Source organism: Hyaena hyaena, unplaced genomic scaffold (genome assembly GCF_003009895.1).
Source record: "Hyaena hyaena isolate Hyena2069 unplaced genomic scaffold, ASM300989v1 scaffold_275, whole genome shotgun sequence".
Lineage (NCBI taxonomy): Eukaryota > Metazoa > Chordata > Mammalia > Carnivora > Hyaenidae > Hyaena > Hyaena hyaena.
Genome location: NW_024080908.1, coordinates 854,906 through 879,706, shown reverse-complemented (window position 1 = coordinate 879,706; position 24,801 = coordinate 854,906). Strand labels below are relative to the sequence as shown.

General features: G+C 43.6%; 1 protein-coding gene across 2 annotated transcripts; it reads right to left on the bottom strand.

Moving 5' to 3' along the window:
* Positions 1-1,383: 1,383 nt before the first annotated feature.
* On the bottom strand, positions 1,384-24,689 carry UHMK1 (U2AF homology motif kinase 1). Of its 2 annotated transcripts, XM_039245964.1 has the most exons (8): positions 24,246-24,686; positions 22,522-22,814; positions 21,324-21,515; positions 19,193-19,287; positions 15,759-15,835; positions 15,504-15,602; positions 12,101-12,189; positions 1,384-8,330 (listed from the first exon to the last, which is right to left on the bottom strand). In XM_039245964.1, the coding sequence occupies exons 1-8, from the start codon at positions 24,511-24,513 to the stop codon at positions 8,184-8,186; spliced, it is 1,260 nt and encodes a 419-aa protein (XP_039101895.1). In that variant the 5' UTR covers positions 24,514-24,686; the 3' UTR covers positions 1,384-8,183. The 2 variants fall into 2 exon arrangements, with proteins under 2 accessions (XP_039101895.1, XP_039101896.1); XM_039245965.1 differs by lacking the exon at positions 12,101-12,189 and having other exon boundaries at positions 8,208-8,330; positions 24,246-24,689.
* Positions 24,690-24,801: the final 112 nt, after the last annotated feature.

Sequence of the window (24,801 nt, the reverse complement as noted above, 5' to 3'; positions counted from 1 at the left end):
TTTCATATGTAAATAAAGATGTTAAAACATAACACAAATATTGGGGTGCCTGGGTGGCTCATTCGATTAAGCATCCAACTTCGGCTCAGGTCATGATCTCACAGTTTGTGGGTTCGAGCCCCGCGTCAGGCTCTGTTCTGACAGCTCAGAGCCTAGAGCCTGTTTCAGATTCTGTGTCTCCCTCTCTCTCTCTGACCCTTCCCTGCTCATGTTCTCTCTCAGAAGTAAATTTTAAAAACATTTAAAAAAAATAACACAAATGTTATATGTAATTTATAAGACACATGCAGATATAATTTACTAATATACATACTAGGTATAGTGCATGAAAATGGACCTTTGAAAATGGGTTAATAATTATGTGTTGCAAATCCCTCACATTCCAAGCTGTAAGTCAAGAATTCTTATTAAAAATTGCTGAATAGTGGAGAAAACTACAAATTACAATAAAACACCTCATTTTTAAAAGTTTGTTTTTATAATGTTTATTTATTTTTGAGAGAGAGAGAGCAAGACAGCGAGTGAGCACGCGAGCAGGGGAGGGTCAGAGAGAGAAGGAGACACAGAATCTGAAGCAGGCTCCAGGCTCTGAGCCGTCAGCACAGAGCCCGACACGGGGCTCAAACCCACAAACCGTGAGATCATGACCTGAGCCGAAGTCAGATGCTTCACCGACTGAGCCACCCAGGCGCCCAGGGTCTGAGCTCTTATACATCTAGTAGGGCGTGCCTCTCAATGCCGCCTCTCACTCGAACTCCTCGTCCAGACCAGACCAGTCTGGAGGCTTCCTGAGAAGGTGCTGCTCCCAGACAGAGCAGGGTGTGACTACTGCTTCTAAATCTTCCGAGAAACTGAAGCCAAGTCTGTGTAACCTAGGTGGGCCTGGGGCTCCATCTCTAAACTACCTGAAGCAGTACCATCACCTAGGAGATGCTTGGTAATCAATGACTGGTCAGGATTACTGTTGAGTCCACTATTTCATTTGCTTCTAGTATAAAAATTATGGTATGAAAATATTGCTACTATCGCAAATTAAGTCACTTGTCACTCGATCAAAGCCATCCAACTTGATAACAGAACCAAGATCAGAACACAGATCCCCCAACTAAGAAATCTGGTTCTTTTCGGGAAAGGAGGCTGTTTCTACAGTATCGAGAACAATTTATTCCAAAACACAGTTACATTTCCCTACCGTCTATGTGATACTCTACTTCCATAAGTGAAAAGCTATATTCTTCAGAAATGGATGGTTGGGGCTACCTGGCAATTTTTCAGTGGTAGCTTCTGGTAAAAATTCAATCACAACACAGGCGTACTTACCTATTATGTAAACTTGACTATTTACACTAAATGGCGGAATCGTTGAAATGAAAACACAATTCCTTGACTTTTCAGCTTTATTTTATCAGCCTTATCAAACGCACACCGGAAAGCACACCAACAGTGCAGCTTACGGCGAGTCGGTTCACAACAAAACTGAACAAGGCAGTTGTGTTTACAGAAAAAGTTTTCAGCAAAAAACTATACGCAATACGGTCCGTTGAAACGCAGCGTCCATACTCTTTAGGTACACAGGAAAGTGAAAAAGAAAAGTTCTTTGCTACTTAGCAAGAAAAAAAAACAAGTTTAAAAGACTTGAGTAGGAATCAGGAATTCAGGGATTTCAGAAAAGGACTTCTCAGTACTGATACACATCTACATTTATAGTCCCGGTAGTTATTTAAAAACAAAACAAAACAAAACAACCAAGAAAAACTCACAAACAATAAGACGTCACCAAGGACAGAGAACCAAAGTGCCAGGAAATGCCAAGACCAAGATGCTACTGAAAACCTGGTAGAAGTGTCACAGGCTGTCTACACCCGCGTACTGTAAGGTCCTGGTAGTTCTGAGGTGGAGGTGACCCAACGGGAGAGAATCCTCCTCATAACTGGCTTTGGTTTGAGTGATCTTTCCCGTTCTGTCCAACCACACCTTCTTACCAAAAACACAGCAAGTGCAGATTTCTGACGGAAAGGAGTAGTAGATTTTAATCTTCAAAACCAACCACTCTAGTGCTGATCCAGGAAGCCATCAACTGTTAAAATCTATTGATCATGACTGGATTTCTAAGAGTGATCAGAAGGTAACAAAGATGGAGCCCTTTGGGGGAAAAATATATCCCTTCTGCCCCACATTTGACACTGGTAAGAAGATGTAAAGGAATGTTCAACCATTTAAGGTTTTCTCAATAAAGACTTAAGAGTGAAAGAGTAAATCCCGCTGGAAAAGACACAACAGCTTCCCATTCTGCAAAGTAAATATTCTACAGAGATGCAGCTTAACTTTTTTTTTTAATTATAATAAATAATCACTACTTACTTCCATAAGGTGCTAGAACGTTGCAGTCGGTGCATACTAACAGCCACTGTACCCAATGTGCAAAGGGAAATGTGGAGAGGGCTAATCCCCAGGTTCTTTCTGATCCTTTCCTACATCCTTGATCTATACCAGATGCACAAAAACTGGAGTTTAAATATCTGTTTTTAAAAATTAAGCCAAACAGAATATGGATCTTTAATCTGGTTTTATGACCTCTAAAAACAATTTTCTGGGGAGCCAATGGTGAGGAACGTGTGGGAAAGGCAAGGTTCCATTCTACACTACGGGCGCCACAGCTGGATTTTTCAAAGAAATGGTCACTTCCAGATCACGAGCTACGTGGGAGATTCCTAACACCAGTAAGGAAGCCATTTTCCTCCCCTCACCTATTTTCCTTCTTTTCTTTCCCTTCTTTGCTCTTACATTCGGCAGATTTCACGCTAACAAATAACACGGCAATACAGAATTCCAATAGCTGAAGAGATTCTGTGTCTGTACGTGTGACTTAGGACACCTCACCACGTCTGCTTTTAACACACTCCTGACTTCACGAGTCAGGAGGGGAGCCCAGGAGGGCGGGAACCGCACACGGTGCGGGGAAGTGACCAGACAGAATCCTCATGCTGGCAGTCATGAGTCTAACAGAATAAGCTCTTCTCTGCACGACAAAGATGAGCGACTGGGTAGGCAAGTATGACAGAATGCCTCTCTTGCCTCTAAATGAAAGTACTGTGAACCCAGGACATAAAACACACACCAGTTTCCTTCAGGGTACCATGGCGAATGGGAAACAACACTCGGGCAGTCATCTGATCCGTTTCTCCCACGAATCCCAGCACATATGGGGATATAAACACAACTGCATGATTACGACAACTCTCTGAAAAGCACAAATAGGGCAAATTTAAAACATTAATCCTCATAAGCAATATAAGGAACAACAAAAGTGCTGAGCTGTATGTAGCAAGATGAATAAAAACTTTACATCAGGAAAACAAAAGTTGTATAAACTCTATCTTATATCCTGAAGATCACCTTGATTACCACCTATAAAATATACAATTTCCTAAATGCTCTCTGGTTTATAGACTTTATAGATATTTCTTTTGTAGCCCATTTCTCCTAAAAAATTGCAGCAAAAATAGTTAAAACTGTTTACCTCCTTAAATAGCCATAGTACCTGTTGATTACATGCCACTGTGTCAATCAGCTGACCACCCTACAAGTGCAAACAACGGTGAAAAACATTGAGGTGGGAGAGGTGGCTAAGAGAACAAATCACGGCGTCCTGCGGGCTCAGGTGGGGAAGCAGCTAATCTTAAACAAAACAAATTCTCTAAATTTCCGGGTACTCTGATAACAGAACTACACCCTTTCCCCTGTAACTAAGAAAAAGTAACTTATCCAAATACACCCCAAGCGATTCAGAGGAGTTCCACATTATGGAGACTCGACATCTTCTTTTCCATGAAGAAAGCTTACGAGTAACACTACCTTGGAAAGATCGCCATCTCAAGTAAAGGTGATGCGTGGAGCACCTCAAGAAGAAATGGAAATTCTTTTGAGCTAATCATGACCAAAAGCTGGTGTGCATGTGACCACACTTGCCAAGAAATAAATAAATTATATCAGAGAGTCAGAGTAGTTAAGATTTGAAGAAGGAACCTAGTATTAAAAATGGAACTAGGTCCCAGGAAGAATTAGATTCTGACAGATAACTCTGGCTTTCCATCATATGGGATATTGGGGGGTGGGGGGAATCAAATAACGAATAGTTTCACACATACGTAAAAAGGTAAACCAAGGAAACTCTGGACTTTTGTACTATGTGACTCCATCCGAAAGCTCTTGCACGGAAAAGGCAGAGATGCGAGAAATTACCATCATCTGGGAGCTGTCACCCAAATGAGTTTTAACATTTTCCAGGAAACACAAGGCACTTGCTTAAATCTTTGACTGTCTACACATCCACCAGACTGAAATTTAGTCACGATACGATTCCATCTGTACCCTAACCTGAATGAAGCCACCTAGCATGCACCCTTGCAGAAAACTCTAGTGAAACGCAGAGTCACCCAGTGTCTCTCCCAGGCCCTCACCCGGTGACTATGTTACTGTAATTACCATGAGTGACTCTGGTGCTGATTTTCCTAATAGATGACAACTGAAATGTCACTCTGCTGAGTGAGACGGATGGTAGAAGCGGTGTAAGACAGGCCTAGTAAACTCAGAGCACAAGACCGAAGAAGAAAAATGAGGACCAAGCAGGAGGTCCCTGCGTCTGATGGATACACCCAAAGGTGCCAGGCCCACTACGGTTAATCCAGAAGGGTAACTGGCGCCCTGAGAGGGCTGGAAGCCCAGCGCAACAGAGCAGAAACAAGCCTCATGCCCCGAGTTTCTCTCTGACTCCCTCCACCTGGCAGTGCGGCTTCTGGCAGCGAGCTCTCCTTACCCCAGACCCGCTCAGAAGTTAAGATATCAGGAGACGGAACGTGAATCTAGAAGGCAAGTAAAATAAGAATTCAAGGATTTTTTTTTCTTTAAAGGTTAATGTAACATACCTTAGCACGCCTGAGCAGCTGGAGTACCAAACGGAAGGCAATACTTGTCTCAATGAAAACAAGGGAAAGGATGAGTAAGACTGTATTTATGGTTTTTGTTCTAAAAGTAGCCAGTTTGGGCTCAAGGCATACCAGAGAGGGAACTTCTCTACAGACTTGCTATACAGCCAGCCACAAAAAAGGGAAGACATCCAGCGGTAGTAAGTGCAATCTCTTATCTCAAGAGGGGGGCTGTTTTATCATCCTTTAAAATGCAGCCAATTATCTTTTACTGAGGTGTCCAACTCCACCTGATCTCCTAGAAAAGCAGCATTCAAGTTCTGCAAGTGGCTACCTGGCCACCTCCCGCAAATGTTTCTAAAGAACCAAAGGTTTCCTACAGAATAATAAGTTAATAGGTCTTTTCTGGGCCAAAAATGCATCATGACAATACCATAGAATAATGAGAAAATGGGAAGGCAACAGGTAAGGAAGCACAGATATTAACTTAGGGGAAGAAAAACTACCTGAGATAAAATTTGTCCCAAAGAGTAAGGTTTAAGTGACAAAAAGCCTCACCTCTTTACCCTACCTCTCAAAAGAAAAATTCCTAGGTTTTCAATGACTTCAAGGAATCAAAATCTCTGTATATATATTTCATCCTAAAAGTATCATAAAAATTGCATCTTTTGATTATATTTGGTTCAGGTTTGAGAAAGACAGTAAGATTAAACTTCTTATAGTATCAGAGGAGGGATGGAGAATCTGCAAACGTCATCTTTGGTAGTAATGGGCTAAAAGCTATAAAATCACAATTTAAATCACAGGAGGCATCTTTTTTCAACTTCGTGGCTTTAATATAAAATATTTAATTCAATGCAAGGTACTTAGGCTCATCAGTTAGTCCTCAGCCCCCTTAAGATCTAGGTAGGACCTTCTGTAATAGAATTCTACAGTGTTAAATACTACACATAGGTAGGAATATGTCAGCAAGAAGAAGACAAAGAATGCCGTGGAATTCAGCACTGAGCTGCTAGCAGCATACGGCATCACAAAGCTTAGGAGCCTACCTGCAGTTTATTCGTAAGGGTTTCTTCTTTGTGAGGGTGAAGGGTGGATGAGAAAGGTACGCAGCCAACCTGGGATGCCTGCCCTTTAAGAAAAGAATTCCTCTGTATCCCGTGTTCACCAGTATGTACAGGAGGACCCGGCGCTTTTCACCACCATGGAAGCCACTATCCACGTAAGCATTTACCCTCTAGGAAAGTTTAGGTTTCCAGAGTACTGGTTATACTCTTGAATTTTTATTTGAAAACAACCCAGCTAATCATTTTCTGAGATGGCCCAAATGAAAAATAACAGATCTTGCTTCTAAGGGCACATACAAGACCCTTCTAATTTAATCTTCCCTTGGGGATCATGCCATGAGGCACTGGGGCAATTCATAACTCCGCCTCCTTATACCAAATTTGGCTTCATAATAAACATTAAGGGAGAGTCCCAGATAATATGAAAATTGTAAATAACTCAAATGCCAAATAGCAAGTGTCTGAACAGGGTAAAACCACCCATCCTCTAAAATGCAAGTTCTTGGCTGGGCTCTCAATAACACACAAGGACTGTACGAGGCGGCTTCCAAGAAGGGAAAGGTATTAAAGGCTTTTTCCTTAGGAAAAAAATTTTAAATTTATTTAGTTAAGGAAACAAGAAACAAATTCATAACCTGTATATAACTTTTTTTTGTACAATCAGTGCTTTATAAAGATTCCCTAAGTTTCAAACCTTTAAGTCAATCAACCATGACGTGGGAGGACTCCATGATTACAACTCCTAAAACCACGTAATCAACCCACGGCCATGAACGCGTGCGCACTAGCATCCTGGGCTCAGGGACACATCGGATTGCTGTAAACCCTTTTATGAATTCTTTTATTTTCTTCCTTCCTCCCTCCATGTTATTAGAGCCATGCCTTTCCTAACGTCCCCACAGTCAAGAGCCAGAACGTCTGGGAGGCTGCCCCTCGTGCTTTCCTTCGGCTACGCCGGGCAGAGAATGAGTGAACAGGAAAAGCAGTAGAGGGAGGGCGGTGACAGAGAAAGAGAGGAAGGAAAACAGGAGTTCTGGATTACCCACTCTCCCTTCGCCTAGTTGTTTTTCTTCCTTTCCCTTCACTGAACGTCGAATTCTTTCTTTCTGACCCACTTCAATTTCCATCAGAGTAAACTGAACTCGATCTCAAGAAACCTTCCAATGATCACAGGAGATTCAGTACAGAAAAGACTGAGCTAATACAGGTTCTAAAGGAGACTGGAGGCTGGGGCAATATACGTGTAGCAAAACTTCTGCTTCGTTACAAGTTAAGAGAGTTTCAGTTTAATCCGGTCTAGACTCATATATTTTGAGCCTCTCAGGAATGAACTATTTCTCATTTACATTCTATGAAATCGCGTTCCATCAGATAAACACAGGTCGACTCTCAAAACACACGTATCCTAATCCTGCAGACGTGGAACAGCTAGGAAAGAGATAGGTACAGACTGTATCAGCTCACAAGATTCACGCTAGAAAGCACGCCGACTCAAATCTCATCTTTCACACCTGCACACGCGCTCAAGCATACATACTAGACATAAAAATTGTGCAAGATCAAGCATCAGCTTTCTATTTTAAAAGCCTTAATTAAGAAAAAAAATAAAAGTAGATAGGCTCACTGCAGTTTCTTTAAAGGAATATTCAGTACTACAGTACTCCTTTAAAAAAAATTCATAACTCAGTGTTAAGAACACAGTAGGTAATTGCTGCTGGACAATTACTTAACAGTTACTGGGAGCACCCGGTGCCGGCTGGGAGTATAGGTGATGAGGAAGAACCACCTGACAACACAAAGGAATCATCTTTGAGCAATGTCGCCAACTCTAACACAGCTGTCAATATTCACTATGACGTGGTATCATTCACCCTGGCTTCATGATCACGTGAAATAATTAGTATCTTTTTAGGTTACATACTGAAGAGCAGCACTTGGCCTACTGCACAGAAAAAGTCTGCCCGTATGGATGCTCTAAAGCCCCTCAATGTACAGCTGAGAGGCCTCGCCCTACTCAGTGCCAAATGTGTGCACGGCAGTCACTGCTTGGGCAATGGCTGCACGCTAGCAGGATTAAATAAACGTAGAAAGTATTCCCTTAAAATGGTAAGGGGGTACTTCCACGTTCAGATGTAGAATACAATGATCTGGGAGATGGAGGAGGAACAGGAAAGAGTCCTCAGGTTACTGATTAAAGCAGAGTTTGGTACAGATATCCCCTCTTGTAGGCACTCAGCGGGTAGAACGTAGCCACAACAAACTTCCCGTCAAACATCCGTCCGGTCAGTAATTTCTGAGCAGCTTTGGAATCACCGGCGTTTGCATACTCCACGAAGACCTGGAAGAGGACACAGAAGACAGAGTGGCTTCATTCCCATCAAGACTGCTTTAGCACCGGGCCTCTTCAGCGTGTGGGTATGCGCACGCACCCGCTAGGGCACGCACAGTACCACCTTGTTACAAGGCGGACGTGGCTTCCGGAGGCCTAAGGTGGGCCCAAGTCTCTGCGTTCCTAAATAAACTCCCAGAGGCGCCTGGGTGGCTCAGTCAGTTAAGCATCCGACTCTTCATTTCAGTTCAGGTTATGATCCCATGGTTTTTGAGTTCAAGCCCCACATCAGGCTCCGCACTTCCAGTGCAGAGCCTACTTGGGATTCTCTCTCTCTCTCCCTGTCTCTCTGCCCCTCCCACGCATGCTCTCTCTCAAAATAAATAAATAAAGGGGCGCCTGGGTGGCTTAGTTGGTTAAGCAACTGACAGGTCATGATCTCACACCCCATGAGCTGGAGCCCCGCATCGGGCTCTGTGCTGACCGCTCAGAGCCTGGAGCCTGCTTCAGTTTCTAGGTCTCCATTTCTCTCTCCCCCTCCCCCACTCGCACGCTGTCGCTCACTCTCTCTCTCTCTGAAAAGTAACTAAACATTTTTAAAAATCCTAACAATAAAATAAATAAATAAAATAAACTTAAAAATAAATAAACAGACTCCCAGGTAATGCCAGTGTGGCTGGTCCATGCCCCCATTTTTGAGCAAGGTTTAGAATACTTCCTTTACTCAGTTCCATTCTGAAAAACCCACCAAAGACAAGCTGGGTTAAAAACATACATCCGTTTGCCGTGTTCAGAGGCGAACGGAACTAGACACTTGTGGGAGAGAGGGCCAGACAGCCCGGAGACCAGGTGGCACCTGGAAGGGGACCTGCAAATTTAGAAGCGGCAGGAGGAAAATCTTGTCAGGAGACCCGCCCAACATTGGTAAGAACCGTAACTACAATACGGAGAAGTTTACAACTACGTAATTTCCTTTCCCGAGGTCTCTGATTTCCTCCCCGAGACAGGTAGAGGACATAGCATAGCTTATGTTCTCTCTGTTGATCTAGAGCAAAAGTTAGTGGGAAGGGAAATAATTTGAAATGACGTGTCCTCAATTACCCATGGATTTGTGAACCAGAAAAGAACGGCTTCATCCTCCTCAGTTACATGCTCATTTGTTACATCCGCAGTTTTCAAACTGGGGTACAAGCGTCCTAGACACTCAGACTCTCAAAGGGAACCCAAAAATAGATCATGTGAAAAAACCAATTTCCAGCCTCAGCATTCTCTTGTACCTTCTCCTACAATTGGATCCATCTACAAGTTCAAGGCAGATTCTCCTTTTCCATTTCCCCTTTCATGGGGGCCCTTCTCTCATGTGACAGTTACTTCGGAAGGGTATAGAAACCACCGGAGCACGAAAAGAGATAATTCCAAACATAGTACTTTTGAAATGACTCTTCCTTCATCGGTAAACAAAGCACTATGCCCAGCCTGTGACTGTTCACTCCCTTTTTTTAAAATATTAATTTTTGAGAGAGAGAGAAAGAGAGAGAGGGAGAGAGACTCTAAAGCAGGCTCCATGCTGTCAGCACAGAACCTGATATGGGGCTCGAACTCATGAAGCCATGAGATCATGTCCTGAGCCGAAACCAACAGTCAGACGCTTAATGGGCTGAGCCACCTGGGTGCCCCAGTACCAGTTAGCTCCAGGGACACGTGCTTTTTCACTGAATACAAAAGAAAGTTAAAAGATGATGTGCAATGGCAATGAAGCTCTTTCTGAGATCTTTTTAACCTGATTCTCAATAACTCCCAAGTCCACACACCAACATTCAGGGAGCAGGGGTGCCCTCCCAGCAGGAGAGTCTCGCTCTCTCTGATGCTCCTGGCCTCCCCGATGAACCCCCAGTTTTACACATTATAGCACATCGAGCTGAAGAGGAAAAACATTTTTGTATTTTACTATGAAATTAAATAATTGTATCAATTTAATCTTGACTACTTTTTCTAATTACAAGACGCATTCCTTAATTTTTATTTTTAGCGATTTTTATAACATTCTTAAAAAAAATAGTATTGTTAGTTTGAATCGGTTATTCGAATGAAGACTGACTCTGCCAACCAGGTAACAAGACATATCAATAACCTACGGAAGGTTCTACTGAGATTCCACGAGTTCATCGGCTGTTTTTATTCTCCTCTAAATGTCAGAGCTCGTTAACAAAGCATACTTCCTCTCGCTGATAAAGACCTGTTTTCCGTATTGACTGAAAGCTAGGTACTCCTTACCCATAAATACTCCTGTTCCGCTATTCTGTGTCTTCCATCTCATACTGACCACTGAGGTTCATGTCGGGTCAGATCACGTTAGTCCTTAATTCGAAACCTCCGAAGACCTTCCCCTCTCATTCAGAGTGAAAGCCGGTGTCGTGTGCAGGCCCACGAGGCTCACTGCCTCCGATCTGCCCCTGCACCCCCCACCTCTGCGGGCAGATGTGTCATAACGCCCCTTCCTTCTCCCTCTGCGGGAGCCACAGCAACCTCCTCAAATCTGCCAGGGCATCTCAGGGCCCTGAAACTTGCTGTTCCCTCTATCTGGTACTCTCTTCCTTACCCTCTTTGTCTTTCAACTGAAATGTAACCTCAGCTTGCCCCTCCGTACCACCCGATAGAAAACTGCACCCCCCCCAACACACACACACACACACACACACACCACTCCTTACACCTCTTCTCCTTAGACCTTTTCTCCACAGCACTTATCACCATGTATCCTTGAGTCTGCTTGGGTCACTGTTGTATCCCTGGGCCCAGCACATAATAATACGTGCTCAATAAATACTGTTTGACTAAATAAACAGTAATGATGCACTTAGTGTGCTCCGGACACTCAAAGAGGTAAATGTTGTTACTACTACATTGGTAATAACTTTTCACTAAGATCAGAGTGAAATTTCTTTCATTTCTTTTTTCAGTTGCCAAGAATTTTCATAATATTGAACCAAAAGATAAAATAATCCAAAACCAGAGGTGTCTTCAGCCAGCAGGGGCCATTTGGCAATGTTGAGAGACACTGCTGACTGCCACAGCTGCGGGGGGGTATGGCATCTGCTGGGTGGAGGGCTGGGACGCTGCTAAATACCCATGATGCAAGAGACAGCTCGCCCAACAAAGGATTATGCAGCTCAAATGTTAATGGTGTCAAGGCAGAGAAACCCTGAATAAAACTATGTTCTGTTCCAGAAAAGCAAAAGAAAGATCTTCAAAAGATTTCTCTAATAATCGTTGCTGAAAAATTCAGAGTCTAAAATTCAGGTTTTACAGATGACCCATCGCAAAGCCAGTCACGCTGAACTTGGAACGCAGATTTCAGGCTTCTCAGCCAGTGAACTTCTCTTCTTTCAATGAGCACCAACAACTCCATTACAGTGAGAACCTAACCTACATAAATGGTTTCCTAACTCTACCTAATTGGAACAAAAGTGGGCCACGGTATTTCTGTAGCTGACCGTGACCTAAATCAGCATACGATGTAGTTGGTGTCCCTGCTCACAATGCCTCCCAAGTAGATGGTACTTTTTAAGAAAAAAGTTCTAACCGATAAAAAAAAATGCACACATGCTGCAAGAGCTTTTGGAAAAAAGCGAAAAGTGTAAGAAAATAAGACCAACCATAATGTAAAATTCATAATTTCTAGCGACATTTCTGGATACATCTTTCTATAGAACTGAAACATTTGTTCAGAATTTTAGTAACCTCTGAATAATTCTGACACGATGAGAACTTTCACTTACTTGTCCCCTGCCAGGATTTTCCTTTGGAACTAGGAGAGATACCACTGGTCCGTATTTTTGACACTCCTCTTTCACATCTTCTACAACATCTGGTTATGAAAACACAGTACAGTAACCACGTGGCTGAATTACCAAGCATCATTTAAAAGTGTTGAATCATCAAAGAATACAGGAATCCATTATCTAAGGAATTGAGGTCATTTTCAACACCTCCCAAAATTAAGCTTAAGCTAAGGATACAATAAATTCAATGCACTTAATAATTCTTTTTATATTTTAAATTTAACATTCTGAGTGTTCAAAATGTTCTTTGGAATTCAAAAGATTCAAAATTTAAAAAGTCTTCTTCCCACTTTTCCAACTGCCTTTTTCTTCCCCTTCCTAAAGACAACAAACATGGTTAGTTTCCTCTGTGTCCTTCCATAAGTATTGTAAGTTTATACAAGCAAATATGATCATACACGCTTTTTTCCTAAGTAAAAAAGGTCAACCTTACCTTTTCTTTTTTTTTTAAGATTATTATTTTTTTTTTGAGAGAGAGAGAGAGAGAACAAGCAGGGGAGGGAGAGAGAGAGAGAGAGAGAGAGAGAGAGAGAGAGAGAGAGAGACAGAGACAGAGGGACTCCCAAGCAGGCTCCACACCAGCAGCATGGAGCCCGACACAGGGCTTGAACTCGTGAACCGTGAGATCATGACCTGAGCCGAAACCAAGAGTCAGACACTTAACTGACTGACCCACCCAGGTACCCCCTTGCCTTTTCTTTATCAACACTGTATCTTTAAGATCCTTCAATAACAAAGGGTGCCTGGGTGGCTCAGTTGGTTAAGATCCTTCAACATCACCACATGAAATCTTCTCATTTGTTTTTATGGCCACGTCCATTTTCACTGTAGGAGTAGTCAACAGATTCTCTAATATGTTCCCTACTAAGTAATTAAACCACTTCCAAGTTTTTTGCCATTATAAACAATACGGTGATAGATAAATGTGTACCTATCTCATTTCACTTGTGTGTTTCCAAGTTGACGCTAGAAGTGGGGCTGCTAGATCAGAATGAATATGAATTTACAATTCTGTGAGAATTACCAATCGGCAGGGGCGCCTGGGGGGCTCAGTCAGTTGAGCATCTGACTCTTGATTTCAGCTCAGGTCATGATCTCATAGTTCATGAGATTGAGCCCCGCGTAGGGCTCTGTGCTGAGAGTGTGGAGCCTGCTTGGGATTCTCTCTTTCTCTCTCTCTTTGCATCCTCAGGCTCTCTCTCAAAATAGATAAATAAACATTACAGAAAAAAGAATTACCAATCTGTCTCATAAAAGTTCAGCAATTTAAACTCTCTCCAATGGTGTATAAAAAGTATTTTCCTGTACTCTACCCATAAGAGAGTTATTATTTTCTTCACAGTCAAAGCATTAGGTAACAAAGATCTCACTGTGTGTGTTTTTTGTTTTGTTTGAGAGAGACAGAGGGAGGGAGACAGAGAAGGGAGGCTCACCCAAAGTGGGGCTCGCCTTCATCCAACGTGGGGCTCCAACTCACAAACCATGAGATCATGACCTGAGCCCAAGTCAGCAGCTTAACGACTGAGCCACCTGGATGCCCTCACCATGTGGGTTCAATAAGCATTTCAGTAAATGAGAATGAAATATATGAGACATACTTGCATATCCTTTTCTATAAACTGTCCATCTACATCCTTTACCCACTACTTACTGGGCTGACTTGTAAGAGCTCCGTCTGTTGCGAGCTAGAAGTTAAAACAAAACTTTTTCCCTTTATTCTCTTTATTTGGAACCTCAATCTTCATCTTGATTTGGAGTTTATTTTGGTCTAAAGTGGAAGGTTTAAATCCAACTTCCTGCCCCACCACCACCCAGATTCCAAGACAGCTGTCCGAATACAATACATAGGATTTCCAGCTAAGCAAATTTCCCTAACTCTGGTAAGCATTGCCTGATGACCACCTTGCTGATCAGAGCTAACAAAGGCATTTAATGCTACTATATTGTCTGTGGCACTTCAGTTCTTAAAAGATTCTTAAACACTAAGATTTAATAGCAACATTCGATTTATTTAGAAGCAGAAAACAAGTGTTGTACAACACGATACAAAGAAAATAGCAGGCATAATATGCCCAAAACCGATTCGAGAAAGCCCACGCTTTCTCGAGTTTTAGAGATAACAATTACCGGTGGACAGAATTAGGTGACAGTGAGACAGTAAGTAGATCGGCATGAAGGCCGTAAGCGGTACTGCCAAGGGATTATTCAGAACCCCTGGTATCATAATGACCTGATTAAAACAGTGTTGAAGACAAGACTGTTCCGTCCCATAGACAGGAGCCCTGCCCAGCCGAGGCCGCAGATTCTCACAACTACCACCGATTCGAAGAAATCATGCGTGTGTCACTGGTCAAATAACGACATAAAGCCCTGGGACGTAAACTAACCTATCCTTACAGACAAAGCATGATCAAGTTAGCTTGACCTGTAATCGTTTAATTTCCCACAAAGAAAATGTTCAATATGAAACAACAGGTACTTTTAAATTTGGTTCTGCCCTAGCCCATTCACCACTCTGCTTCCAGAACACTCTTAAGACCCAAGTCTGATTAGGTCACTTCCCTATTTTAACTTTTTAATGGCTCTTTCTTGTATTCAACCAAGAACGAATATTCGTTGAGCACTTATACCACAGCCAGGGTCTGTTCTATCCCTGACGCGCAGGTTCTCTTGCGTCATATTCCAGTGCTGCCATCTCTGGGATAAAACCCACATTCTTTAACACAGCAAATGAGTTTGTTACAGATCTGTATTCCCGGCTATTTCTTCAGCCTTACCTGACCGCTCCCCAATAAATACCCTAAGACACAACCACAGCAAACAGTTTGCCGTTTTCAGAAAAGGCCACATTTTCTCTCATCTCTGTACCTTTGGGCCACTTCTGCAACATGAGTTGCCCTCAACTCCTAGCCAAGCAGCTCCAGTTAACCCGGCTCAGACATCACACGTCCAAAGAGACTCCCTTATGGGGCCCTGAACCTGAGTTAAGTAGTCCCCTCTCTGCCTTTGTACATTACTCTACCTTCCCTACATTCCAATTTATCAAAAACCATAATCATCTGTTGATATAAATGTCTCTTGCAGGGGTGCCTGGGTGGCTCAGTAGGCTAAGCATCTGACTCTTGATTTCGGCTCAGGTCACGATCTCATGGTTCATGGGTTCAAGCAAGCCCTGCGTCGGGCTCTGCGGTGATTGCACAGGGCCTGCTTGGGATTTTCAATCTCTCTGCTCCTCCCCTGTTTGTGCTCTTCCTCTCTCTCAAAATAGACAAATAAATAATAGAGTTTAAAAAAAAAAAAGACATGAAAAAAATTAAAATGTAACTTAGGGAGCAGTTACCTTCATATTCCTCTTCGTTCTCGAGATAGTCATCGTCCAGCACATTCAGGAGTCTCAGCACTGGAGTGGGGAGCATCACCAGATCTTCAATATGAGGGGCTGTGAAGGTTCATCACAACATGGTTAGATATACACTCGCCCAAATGCACGGATGCACACTAGGCAGAGCAGCACGGAGACAGAACGTAAGTGGGTTCTGATGTTTTATCTGATCGTCAAATGACCAAGGAGGAAAAGAGGACGCATTCAACTTACCGAAAGGAATGCTGAAGAACGGACTGCACAATGCCATCTCAGCCGGGATTCTTCTGCCCGGGTCGTCATGGAGCATGCTAAACACACAAACAGGCATCTCTGTAACTATCGTCAAACCGTGTGAAAATGGAGCCACTGAGGAAAATTAAAATGTCTAAATGTTCATCACAAACACTAATTATGTTAGCCTGGCTACTGGATCAGTCATCCACAAAATAGATAAATGCTATTTATCAGTAAGTGGTTCAAGAACTCATGATATATACCTATGACACAATATTATATTCTAATTATTTATTATTTTTTGAGAGAGAGCACACACACAAACAAAAGAGGGGCAGACAGAGACAGAGAACCCCAAGCAGGCCCCTCGCCATCAGTGCTGACCCTGACGCGGGGCTCGAACTCACAAACCTGAGATCATGACTGAGCCAAAATCAAGAGCCGTATGCTTAACTGACTGAGCCAGCCAGTCGCCCCCAGATACAACTATTTTTTCAATTGGGGGAAGAATGGGAAAAGCACATGCAAAAATAACCATTTTCAGTAATCTTCCTAGAGCATTATTATCCTGAAACTTAATTCTGCGACTGATTTAATGTAAGGGGGAATAAAGCAAATGAGCAAGTATAAAACATTCTAACATTCCCCTTGTCCTTAAGAACCAGAATTCCTGACACAGGAGAAAGATGTGTAATAAAAGTTAAACAAAAACTCTGTGGTCTTGAATCTGAATTGGGAATATCAGTACGAACTCTGTCCATTTAAAAGGCCTAGAAACAATGACCATCCCAGTAGCAATGAGTATTCCTATATGATTTTTTAAGTATTTATTTACTTTGAGAGACACAGAAAGAGAACCAGCCCCCGGGGGAAGGGGCAGAGAGAGAGGGGAACAGAGGATCCAAAGCAGGCTCTGCACTGACAGCAGTGAGCCAGATGCAGGGCTTGAACTTATGAACTGCAAGATCATGACCTAAGCAGAAGTCAGATGCTTAACTGGCTGAGCCTCCAGACACCCCTAGCAAGGAATATTCCTAAAACTCAGATTGTGGTTCTAAAATCCTACTTCCTACTAAAAGAACAGGCTTCTCAGAGAAGTGGCTATTTCCAGGTCTGAGGCAGGAAATGTGTAAGATGAAATGGAAATACCTTGTCACACCAGATAGCAAGGAAGCTATAAAAAGGTCCAGGCACCTGGGTGGCTCAGTCGGTTAAGCATCTGACTTCGCCTCAGGTCATGATCTTGCGGTTCGTGAGTTCAAACCCCATACTGTGCTCTGTGCTGACAGTTCAGAGCCTGGAGCCTGCTTCGGATTCTGTCTCCGTCTCTCTCTGCCCGTCCCCTGCTCACACATTCTCTCTCTTTAATACAAATAAACATTTAAAAAAATTGAAAAAAAAAAGGTAATAGGGTCTGCACAAACCAACTTCTGCTGGCCGACATTCAGCAAAGATGGGCCAATTTTAGCTTCAATTAGGATAAGAACTGCAATGAGTTGCAGTTACCAAATAGCGATACGTTGAACTTTCCACAGGGAATGATCCCCTTTGGAGGATGACTGGGAATCAACACATTATGAAAACTAGTAAATAGAGAAATCAAGCATTTACTTTGTCTTTGATTAACCAAACAAAGCACGAAAGACAGAATAAGAATTTCACTGTTCTACAAACCCTAAGAAAGTAATGGATCCAAGCACCGGATATTAACAGTTACTAAGACATAAACTAGAGATAGCTACACTACATGCCTCCTTCATGAGAGAACACGATACCATCTGTAGTCTTTCCTCCAACCCCGCCCCCCCAACCGTCAATGCTCCAGATACAACTACCGATTTAGAAGAAATAAATGGAAATACATTAAATGATACCAGGGTTAACGCGGTCAGCAAAATTCAGACGGTGGACAGCTATACCAGGCCAACAACCCAATAAATAAGGGAACAACGAGTAAATAAGGGGAAAGCGGGGTAAGAGATGGAAAAGGGCCTTTCAGATTAAAAGAAACTTAAAAGGGATTTCTTTGTTTTAGAGGACCAGCGTTAAAGCATGGTGTGTTAAGATACACACTATAAGGAAAACAAGGAAGTAACTGCCATAAAGGTCAGGGTAGTGGCCACTTTCAAGGAGGCAGAAGGGTTTAAGATTAGGATGGAGACACAGGAGATTTCTGGGGTAGCCAGCAAAGTTCTGTTTCTTGACCTTAGTGACAGATGCAACAGTTTTCCTAAGGATTCATTAAGTTACACAGTTGTTTTCAGTGTCTGTGTTTTACTCTACAACAAAAAAAAGGTTCAAATGATCTGCATATGTACATGGCAAAATATGTGGGAAAATGCCGAAAAGAAATACACCAAGTGGTAACACTAGAGAGCAGGTTTATAATTTTTATTTTGCTGATCCCAATTCTCTGTAGCTTCCAAATTTAGTACTGGCTTGTTGTACAATCAAGGGGAAAAAATAAAATCCCAAAGTCAATACCAGAACTTACATGATCTGACTTCCAAGTTAGAACCTGTCACATAATCTCACAATGCCATCTTTTCTCTGTAAAACGCAACTTGTAAATCTGATACCAATCCGACAGTAACAGCTATTCAAAACCAATTTGTAAAACACACACATACACAAATAAGTGCAAGTAAAACTGTACGTTCTTTTCTGGGTAAATTCTGTGGCTTCTGATGTTCATTTCGTGGTTCTGATATTGTATTACAGTTATGTAAGATGTTACCACTGGGGGAAACTGGGTGAAGAGTGCACAGGCCTCTCTGTAACATTTTTGCAACTTCCTTTAAATCCCTAATTACTTCAAAATAAAAAGCTGTAAACAAAACAAAACAAAACAAAACAAAAACCTACTTGGAAGACTGTAGGGTCAATATTCCAAAGAAAGAATGCTGGCTTGATCTAGAGATCTACCCTTTGGCAACATAATAATTAATTTATTTATTTCCGGCCCATAATGAGAGAAATGTGAAAAGTTAACTATTTGTTAATATACATGATGTCTTATTTTAAAATATCTAATGTGGTTGGACCCACTCAGGAAACAAAAACAGTATTTCTGTCCCCAGAGTTTTCCACAGTAATTCTTTAAAGCATAAAGCATGGCTGCCTTATTTTAAACTCTTCTTGGTAGTCCAAAAGCAAGCTCAGTCTTTAGTTAATAAACACTCTCTTTAAAAACCTACCTTCAAAAAGACCCTAAAAGAAATAAACAAAAAACAACCAAAACCCTAATTCCCATCAGGCACGCAGGACGGCCAGAGCTACAGGCGGACAGACATACAGCTGCGGGGAAGGGCCTCTACGCGATCACCAGAAGTAACGGAAACGCAGTCAGTAAAAACAAACAGGCAAACAAACAAAGCCCACATTCATACAGTACATGTACACACAGGAACTTTAAAGTACACGTAATGTACCTTTTGATAAGGTCTCTTAGGTGATAGGCTGGAATTGCGGCATTCACCACTGCTTTACTGGCAAATATGTGATCAATAATAGCAGAACTGTTTGCCTAAAAAAAGGGAGAGAAGTCTTCCTTTGGTTATTCGGTTCAGTCGGTATTTGCCGAGTACCAGGCACACAGCACTGTGCTCCTTGGTAGGTAAAACGCAACAGGAAACCCTCTCTTCCGAGAGTTTACGATCTGAATGTGCGGAACATAGAGCTTCTGGAGGAGGAACGTTTCGTTCTCTACCCTCAGCACCTACCACAGTGCCTGGCGCGCTCGAGGACTATTTACCAGGTGAAAAAGTAGGAACAAATGCCCGAGCAGCCACGCAGAAACAGGGTCTGAGACCCAGCGAGACAGTGGAGGCGTGACAGCTGAGTTGGGGTGTCTTAGTGAGGAGGCTTTGAGTGGTTTTCAGATACAAATCAACTATCAAAAGAAAGCAACGTAGTAGTTTAAAATCTGCATCTGCCACATTCAGACCTTGAATCCTGGGGAACATAACATTTCCTCCCCGAGTACCACGCTTCCGCAGAACGTGCACGTGTACACGAGTCAACATACCTGATGCCATCCTGATGGCTGAAATTTTCAGTACTTACTCCAGGCCACATGCTATGCTAAGAACTGGTATCATTTACTCTTTAACCTCAATACTTCTGTGAGAAAAACGCTTTTATCCTCGACTGACAGCAAGTCTGCCGTGACTCAGTTGCCCTGAATAACTCACTTAGCGGAGGAGGCAAGATGCGAACGGTTTGACTTCAGACCCTAGGCTCATACTCACTTGGCAGTTTTGCCTCCACAGAAGGTGATTAAAATACAAAAAAACCTGTTTATATTTAGAAGGGAGAAAGGGGGTTTTCACTAATGCACATCATGCCTCCAAATTACATACAAAATGCCTGAATGCGACCTAGTTCTGATAGGCTCTGGGCCAAGCAGATATAGTCCAAAGTCTCAAAAAGTGTCAAAACTAACGCAGGTAACGGATGTGTATTTGGGTCAGCACTGAACAAAGACTACCGGGCCTCCTGACGGTCTGAAAGTACGATGTGCAGCAAGGACCCGGGTTTTACTTGCATGGCAGTATTTTGTGCCAAAAGTAACCCCTACAGGTGAAAACGTACCTTCCAGGAATACTGCCAGAAATAGAGGACTAGGGGTTGAGAAGAACTAAGACCCTTTCTAGTACAAGAGCCCTTCACAAACGATACACTCCTAGATACTCAAAAAATACTTGTTGCTTAAGATCAAAACCACATACTGATTGCTTAAGAACAAAACCAACGATTCCTCAACAGGGTATAATTTGCCAAACCTCTAGCCTAAAGAGGAATGGTATCATCTCAACACGGCAGCCCCACAGTACGTCTGAAAACACAGCTAATTCCTAAGTTATGAACATACAGTAAGTCCATTCTTATGTCAAAGATCTGGAACTTAGAACTCCCGTCCCCACAAAAACAATGCTCTAAGCAGCACTCACTTTACCAGCATAGCTCATCTATGGAATGTACGTAAACGTAAAGCACTGTGGAACACTACCCTCTGCGTGGGATGAAGAGTATGGGGCCCAGCTCTGAACATCCAGGCATACGATCTGGAGCAAGTGGTTAATCTGTCTATGCATCCAGTTTGTCATCTGTGACAGAATGACCAATACACTTGCTAATGACCTGCACAGAATTGTTAAGAAATTCAGTGAGGCTGTGCATTAAACTACTACGAAGCATTAACTACAAAGCTTTACGTAAACATCATTTAACTTACAGTGTACCGTTGTGTTAGTAATAGCTTAGGATGTAACGTAACTAAATTACTAAACAAAGGAAATCCCTTGTGCCTTTTTGGAAAAATGCTTGTGTTCATACTATCCGGCCCTTTCCTGCACACCAGGCCCTGGGCTAAGATCAGGAAGCATGCAATACTCACAAGCCCCCTGGAGTGATGCAAATAAATAGGGCCACCAAAGGCGCCAGAAGCACAGGAAGAGGAGTATGTTAGGGATGAAGCAGAGCCCCCAGTGAGACTCATATAAACTGAGCACTTTTAAATGGGAATGAAGGATGCTGGACGAAAGCACCGGCGCAGTTTACCTTCCATTCCTGAGATCTGACTGTGTGTTTCAGTTTCATTCCTGAGAACATTTCCAGTAAAATGATTCCGAGGCTCCAGAGGTCCACGGCTGAGGTGCACTCCGTGTCGCTCTGCAGGCCGGCCTGGGCCAAGCAGTTCTGCAGCTCTGCTTCTGGGGCCCGGTACCCGTCCGTCTGAATATACTTCACGTCCTGAAGAAGAGGAGTGAATATACAACCAATAAAACACTGTTCCCTTGGCTTCCATCCCTACGATGTATTTACTTCTCTAAACGTGTAATAAGCCACTGCCAAACCGAATGCCAATGAATTTTTAGTCCTTGGCTACCCTAGTTAGTTGGCTCATTAACTGGGCAGTTCTCACAGGCAAACCACACGCTTTCCATACAGCTGCTCGTTCCTTCAGATAATCGCGTGCCTGTTGGGCACTGCTGATAAACACGGACACTCTGCAAAGAGCTGATGAACTGTAGAGAACGGAGAGTTTGCCAGAACTGCCACACGCCTTCTGCCATGAGACAGAGCCCCGACACTGGAGATGCCAGTAAAAGTAACGACCTCTTCATTAGCTGCGCTACCTAACGCGCAGACACACATCCTTTTCGTACATGGTGGCAACGAAATTCCTTTTATGTGCTTCACCCCAAACCACTTAGTATTTTATTACTTAAAAAAAATTTTAATGCTTATTTATTTTTGAGAGAGACACAGAGTGTATGAGGCAAAGGGGTAGAGAGAGGGGGAGACACAGAATCCGAAGCAGGTTCCAGGCTCTCAGCTGTCAGCACAGTGCCTGATGTGGGGCTCGAACTCACAAACTACAAGATCATGACCTGATCTGAAGTTGGACACTTAACCAACTGAACCATCCAGCCCCACACCCCCATTTAGTATTCTAGACAGAAATATCTCTAAGGGTCGGGGCACCTGGGTGGCTTAGTTGGTTAAGCCTCCAACTCGGTTTCGGCTCAGGTCATGATCTCACAGTTTCGTGGGTTCTAGCCCTGCGCGGGGCTCTGCACTTATAATGCAAAGCCGGCTTGGGATTCTCTCTCTCCCCACCTCTCTTCCCCTCCCCCACTGACTCTCTCTCTCTCAAAACAAATAAATAAACTTAAAAAATTTTTTTCTTAAAGAAAAGAAAAAGAAATACCCTAAGTGTCTACCAAAGCGCTCCTGTTTTTAAAGTATTTCTTACCTGATTGCCTTCTTTGAAGCTAAGTCCAAAGTCAATGAGTTTAAAACATTCATTCTCTGCGCTCCACAGTATGTTGCGTGGTTTGAGGTCTGCGTGGACATACCCCTCGTGATGGAGAAAAGCCAGGGCCTCCAGGACATCCCTGGCACAGTGCTGTATCATCCACATAGAGCAGCCCTGATGACTGGAATACAGAAGCAATTCCGAGACGCTGACATCCAGGAGTTCGAGCAGCAGACAGCGTGAGGGCACATTTGGAGAGAAGTGGATTGTAAAGACCCCGTACAAAGTCACTAGGAAAAAGGAAACGAGTTATAATGTAAAACCCGGCTCTGAACACGCTACAGCACAGATCACCGCAGCACGACTTTGGGAAACTCTAGAGAAGGACAACTCAGATGAGCAGTGAAGCTTCCACTGCAATTTCTTTTTCCCAAAAGTAAGACTGGGGGGGGGGGGGGGCAACTGGGTTATTTTAAAATGAGAAAATCTCCAACAGTTCATCAGTGGTCAAAGATATTAAAGATGCCACGATAATTCAAAGTGAGTATCGCTAAGTGGTCAGTGATGGGTGAACACGCACTCACGGTACCCAGCCAGAATGATCACAAGTAAAATCCAAATATTAGGGACTCTTAGTGCCACGCCATGTGAAAACAAAATTGCAGACTCGTTCTTGATCCAAAACAGCACTCTAGGGAGTACAGGTCAGGGGTAGAGCATTAGACTGCAACAGAGCACTCTATAATCTAAATAGTAAAGACTGAAAAAACAAATAAATATTAAAAGCGATTAAGACCTTCAAGATGACAATTTAATCTAATCTCGTAAAAATTCAACAAGTCCTTAGGCTTGTGAAAACTGCAAAAAAAATTTCCCTCAAATATCAGGGTTACGTACATCATCTAGAAAGCTTTAAAAAAAAGAAAAAAGAGGCAACACTATTGATGAAGAAAATCTTCTCCAAAATGGTAATATGAAAAAGGTCACTCTTCAGATTACATATAGATTATGCGTGCCAGGAAGTAAGACATTATCTATTAGCCAAGCTATAACTGACTACATACACTCTGTTAACGTAAGGGCAGCGAAGGTTCTTTTCACAAATCAATGATCAGTAATCATTATATACCTTCTACTCTGAACACAGAGTATCGTGTAACACAGACCTACTAGGGTCAAAATATACTAATTTTCCTACTTCCCATAAGGGATCCTATGTTAATACTGAGTCACTTCTCCCAAATCCATACTAAATATGCACCAGGTAACATCTGTGTGAGTTAACAGCCCTAGAAGGGCTTCTAGCCCTTAATTATCCCAAGCCCTAGAAGTGTTTCTCATTTTGCACGGGTACCGGAAGACTCAAAAATGTCCATACAAGACATGAGAAATCTAGCAAAGATGTGCCTCCTTTCGCTAGAAAAGGTAGCTCTGTGCTAACGTGAGTGCAACATTTTCTGATGAGACCCGGAGCAAAGCGGATCTTAACTGAGCATCTATTACGTGACACGGGGCTAAGCCGACCACCAACTCCACCCTACCGCAGACCGGGTGAAGGGGGATGGGAAAAGGGCCAGGATCGGGGGACGAGACGGCCTGACCCATGTCTCCCGCCTTAAGGACGGAAGGGGAACGCCAGGCCGAGGTGGGGGGCGGGGAGGGGGAGGTGTACGGCCGGGCGGGGAGCTGGGCAAGAAGGGAAGGAAGGCGGCGGCAATTACCGATGTTCCTGTGACCCTGCAGCTGCTCCAGCGCCGCCCTCTCTTTGCGGAAACCGTACTCGGCGGCCGAGGCCGCAGCGCCGGTGGTTCCCGGCGGCAGGAACTGCTTGAGGGCGCCGGGGGGCGAGCCGGGGGTGCCGCAGCAGCGCACCCGATACACCGAGGCCGAGGAGCCGCTCCCCAGGCGGCTCTGTACCTGCCACAGCCGCCCGAAGGCTTCCAGAAACCGCGGCGGCTCCGCGCCCCACGCGCAGCCGGACCCCGCCATCGGTGCGGACGGAGGGCGCTGGCACGGGAGCTGAGGCGACGCCCGGGGCAGGCCGGCAGGGCCCGCGGTCACATCCCCGCCTGCCGGACCAGCGGCTCCGCAGGGAGGGGCCTGCCGCCGCCTCGCCGACTGCTGAGACCTCAAGCCGCCATGACACCGGAAACCGAGAGCGCTCGGGTCCAGACACCGGAAGTGGAGGGGGAACCAATCGTGGAGGCCCGAGGAGGCGGGCCCAGAAGGGGCGGGTCTAGAGCTGAGCGCAGGAATTAGGTGTGCGAGCGCAGCCTG

What these genes read in the sequence shown, in the direction of transcription:
- UHMK1 (XM_039245964.1), bottom strand. Translation starts at nt 24,513, where the DNA reads ATGGCGGGGTCCGGCTGCGCGTGGGGCGCGGAGCCGCCGCGGTTTCTG. An exon ending in TCAGATCTCAGGAATGGAAG is followed by an intron (nt 19,288 to 21,323) that starts GTAAACTGCGCC and finishes CCCTTTTTTTAG; the next exon opens with GCAAACAGTTCTGCTATTAT. An exon ending in GAACGAAGAGGAATATGAAG is followed by an intron (nt 12,190 to 15,503) that starts GTAACTGCTCCC and finishes TTTCATAACCAG; the next exon opens with ATGTTGTAGAAGATGTGAAA.